The sequence below is a fragment of the Ochotona curzoniae genome, unplaced genomic scaffold (genome assembly GCF_017591425.1).
Source record: "Ochotona curzoniae isolate NIBS_2020 unplaced genomic scaffold, NIBS_Ocur_1.0 scaffold_1037, whole genome shotgun sequence".
Classification (NCBI taxonomy): Eukaryota; Metazoa; Chordata; class Mammalia; order Lagomorpha; family Ochotonidae; genus Ochotona; species Ochotona curzoniae.
This window is the reverse complement of record NW_024467083.1, coordinates 26,917,620-26,922,405: the sequence shown is the minus strand read 5'-3', so window position 1 is coordinate 26,922,405 and position 4,786 is coordinate 26,917,620. Positions and strand designations below refer to the sequence as shown.

At 47.5% G+C, this 4,786-nt stretch overlaps 1 protein-coding gene across 1 annotated transcript; it reads right to left on the bottom strand.

The window, feature by feature from the left end:
• Positions 1–531: 531 nt before the first annotated feature.
• On the bottom strand, positions 532–2,883 carry ADAM30 (ADAM metallopeptidase domain 30). Its single transcript, XM_040999052.1, has one exon. It carries the CDS (start codon positions 2,881–2,883, stop codon positions 709–711), a length of 2,175 nt encoding a protein of 724 aa, XP_040854986.1. The 3' UTR covers positions 532–708.
• Positions 2,884–4,786: the final 1,903 nt, after the last annotated feature.

The following is a 4,786-nucleotide window of genomic DNA, read 5'->3' as shown; positions in this document are numbered from 1 at the left end:
AGGGGTCCTTCAGCACCCACTCATGACCTGCCTGTGCAAGCAGACACCCAAACAGAATTTTGCTAATGGCCTTCTCACCATGTACACTGTATTGTGGTGTGATGCAGACACCATCTGAGGTCACCCCAAGCCCTGGGCCAAAGACCACACAGAGGCAGCATTTCAGTGCCTTGTAGAGAGGCCATAACAAGGCAAGTACTTATCGCAAGACATCCTTTGTACCAAAGGCCTTCTTTCCATAAAATGTGTGGTCAGCATTGTTCATGCATTCTGGGCTGCATACACAGATGTTCACACTGATCTAGTTCAGACAGAGAGAAAATGGCAGCCCACACCTGTGTTGGCTGGGATTCTGAGACAAGGCTGCCCTGTCCAACAGTGCTATCTCCTTGAATCCTCCCACACTCAGAATGGTATGTTCCAAGACACCCTTAGCACATTCATTTCAGTATACCAAAAACTTGATCACAAACTGAGGGACATGTGCATGCTAGGTGAATAAAAGGCACTGATTTATTTCCAAAGCAAGAATCACATTTATTTGTTGATCTGACATAATATAAATGTGGGCTAAAAGGTATCAGGAGAAGGAAGTGATTTGGGATAAAGGGCTAGCTTGTTAAGTAACTGGGCTTGTGTTATCAAATGACTGTGGATCACTTGGTTTCTTTTTCTGTGGGCTTCCTGACTTTATTTACCTTGGGTTTTTTAATCTCTTGGCATTTCAGGATTGGCTGTACACCATTTTATGATCACTTGCCTGAAAAATACAGCAACCACAGAGGCACCCAGTAAAATCAGGCGCAGCATCATAATAGACATAGTCTCAGCTGATGCAGGCATGTCATCTCTGGCCCGTCTTGGGGACCCACTGTCAACGCTCCCTCCATAACCCATCTCCTCGCAGAAGGGAGGGGCCCAGCCGTAGATGCAGTGGCAGTTTTTATGATTGTTACAGACACCCCGGCCATTGCACTTCTCAGGCACACAGTCAGACTTTAGGGCGGAGCTGTTGATGCATGTTCTGTTATAGCATACCCTGTCCTCCCCACAAGATGTGCCATCATTTATCATACCCACATCAGGGATCCCAAGGGGTTCCATAGACAAATGGTACCCTGTGCCCCAGCACATGAGGTTGTCTCGCTGCAGATAGGTGGAAATTAAAGTCGTGTGCTCAGGCAAATCAGGAATGCTTTTCACATTGATGCACTGCAGCCTGCCACAGATTGAATTCTCCTTATCACACTTCCTATAGCTACTCACTCCTATAATCTCACAGTTACCATACTGATTTCCCTCTACATTAACTGCTTCATAGCATCGATTAGGAGCCTCCAAGCTATCGGGTCCAAAAATGCTCTGGCATTGCATAAATCTGGACCGGCACTCCTTTCTGAAACAAAGGCCATGGTACTTGCAAGGGGTTCCATCTTGCTTATACATGTCATTTGGACAGAACCCCGAGGTCCCGTTGCAATACTCTGCAAGGTCACATTCATTTTCTTCCTGCCTACACACATATCCAGAGGGACGGAACTCGCAGGCATGGCAGCAAAGGCCAGTGCTACAGCTGGCACCATGTTTTAGCTTACAATTGGGTTCACAGCACCGGTCTTTTTTACATTCCTTCTTTGAGCCACAATCACACTCCTCATGGTCTTCCAGAATTTTGTTTCCACATCTCTTAATCACATAACTTAGTCCTGGGATATTATTTAGACAATTTGCTCCAACAGACACAAATTTAATATAAAAGATGTAACTACAGTTACTAAACCCAGTGCGCCCTGTGCCCATGATGCAACTATGCCTACCCTTGCATTGGCAATATTCTTCATCATGTTGCATTCCCAACGCATGGCCCACTGCGTGAGTAGTCCAGGTGGCAGGTCCAAGGACATTTTCACCCATAAAGGTGCTTATGGATCCAGCGCCAATTTTAGAACACACTTTACCCCAGGACCAAGAAAGAGCATCACTGTACTTCCTGTGAACATACAGATGTGTCCAATCAGAAGGAAGTCGGGGGTACAGATCGTGCTGTCTATATACCAAGAACCTGCTTAAAACGTCAGATAAAGTAGGATAGTCGACATACACCTTGTTAAAATCTGTCCATACTTCAAGAGCTTTCAGAGTTATTCTCACACTGATTTCTTGGAAGTATGTGTCCATCATTGCAGTCAAAAGAATGGCATCGCTTACGACTTGAGAAAGATTGCTGTTCACGAATTTGTATCTCCCCTGATCGAAGACCATGAGCAGCTCCAAATATTTCTGGTGCTTGTAAGAATTGGAATAATCTCTGAGCTTATCATCAGCTCTGCCGTGGCGCATCTCACGTTGAACCACATCATCAGTCAAGCCACAGGTCTGATTGCCGAAGGGCTCTTTCTTCAGGAGGTAGACGACGTGTTCGAAATGGTTAGCGTCCTTGAGGGGCTCCATTTGGTACTGTTTGGCATCGATGTTCAGTACGCCTCGGAGACCCCCCATGCACGTAATGAGGGTGGCATCCGAATCCTCTGCCTCTTCCACTGAGCCCAGATAGACACAGTCCTTAGGCATATGCGGGTGGTCCTCTAGAAGCTCGCCCTCTTCGGTGAAGGAGAAAACACGCAGGTGTCGCGGAATTAGAAGCTTCTTGGGCCACAGGTGGAGGACATGCTTCTTGCCTTTTAACCGCAGGAGGTAGGACAAGGGGCTAGTCGTACCTTGCCTCCCCGCTCGGAAGCTCAGCTTCTCCGGGATGGTGATTTCATAGGAGTCAAAGCTCCATTCGGGGAGAAAGATTAAGTTGTCACCCAGGGAGTCCAAGAGCAGCATGGCCAGAACGAGCACAGGGAACGAGTGGCCTCGGCCCAGCAGGACTGGAGTCATGGTCTGCTCGGGACTCAGCCTCGGTTCCCGGGCCAGGCGGTGCTGGGGGGCAGCTCAAGCGCTGTGGCTCAGACCTCCATGGACCCTGGTGGAGGGCGGGCGCCTGGGCTGAGGGAACGCAGGCTCCCGCAGCAGATCCCGCTGACTTTGCCCGTAGGCGCGCGCCGCGGCCAACGCATCCAGTGCGTCCACTGCGTGATGCGGTTGAGCGCACGTGGAGGAAATGAATAGAGATAGCGCGAGTATGAAAGGGGAAAAAGGCGTTCGTCCCCTGCCTTGGAGAGGCAGAAACCAGGATCGGAAATGGGGAACCACAGACAGCACCTCCAGGGCTCTCCCTGTCTCCACACCGCCTGCCCTTTTAGCCTGTGGCTAAGCTCCCTGGGACACCCAAGTTGAAATTCAGCCATTAACAGGTCCCTCCTCGGTGGACTTGTTGAATCCAAATTTTCCACTTACGTTGTTTACTGCAAAAATGAAGACTCATCAAAACCTGTGAGTCTGAACGCTGCCGGGGATATCAGTACGGACTCTCCACCCCCACCCCTCCCACCCACCCAGTCCTCTCCCTGCATCTCAGAAATAAAGAAAAACATTTTAAAAATAAGTTACCTAGCAACGAAAAGGCATAGGGACGACTTCAGGCCTATTGCCTTGTGAGAAGGGTCAAAGGGCTGTGACATTTCAGATACATATAATCAAAACTAGAGTAGCCAACATTTATTAAAGCCGTTTGCATACAGATATTCTCCCTTCCAAGTACTAACCAGGCCCGACCCTATTTAGCTTCTAAGATCAGATGAGATCGGGCACATTCAGGGTGGTATGCTGTAGACACAAATATTCTAAGAGCTTGTGCACTTACCAATTCATTCACTGAGTTACAGTTTAAAATAAATGATTGTCTTTTTCTGATTTTCTTTAGCCAATCATCTTACTTCAGAATCTGTTGGAGAAATTCATGCTGTGAGACCTCCTCTCTTCTTAAAAAAAAAATATATTGATTTGTAAAGCAGAAAGAGAGAGAGAGAGCCAGAGAGCTATCTTACATCTACTAGTTAACTTCCCAAATATAACAGTTTTAGGGCTAGATCAAAACTAGGAGCCTAGAACTCAATCCAGGTCTCGCACACGGAAGGACGAGACCAGGTCTTTGAGCCATCACCTGTTGCATTCAGGGATCAGCAGGATGTACTCCTTTGCCATGAGGAACAAAACTGAGACGCAAGCCCAGGTATTGATCCCCGGCTAATGATGTCACTGATTACATTGCACACCTGCTTTGCTCCACAAACTTAGTTCATCTCTCTCTCTCTCTCTCTCTCTCTCTGTAACCATAGCCTGTGGAGCTGTGCTATTCCCCAAATGACCATAAACAGACTGAGCTGGCCCTGGCTGAAGCCAGGAGTCAGTACTACATTGAGTACATAAGCCATCACCTACTACCTTCTGCATCAGCAGAAACTTGGCTCAAAAGCAAGGGCGAGACTACCCAGGCTCTATGTTGTGAACTGTGGGTGTTTCAAGCAGCAGCATGATTGCTTGTACCATGAGCCTGTCCCTGCACATGACTTCCCAGTTGTGATTCTTTTGTGTAATATGGAACCACATCAAGGTACAGTGTTTCTATCAGTAGGTAGATTAGTCCCACTTTCAGGTGGTTTCTGGTAAACCACTCCCCTAGGTGCTTGCAACACAGTCAGCATCCTCTTGTCGGCCAAGGAGGGACCAATCTGCAGAGCAGAGACAATGAATGCTTGTTGGATGACTTCTGCAATCCAGGTCCGTTAGTGCTGTTGGGCAAAGCATTGTATTCAATAAGTAGAAGCATGTTTTCAGTGTCAGCCTGTGTCATGAAACAATTATTATAATATTATGAAATATCTATTTGGTCCTAGTCCCC

Coding starts and splice junctions, on each gene's coding strand:
- ADAM30 (XM_040999052.1), bottom strand. CDS start 2,883: ATGACTCCAGTCCTGCTGGGCCGAGGCCACTCGTTCCCTGTGCTCGTT.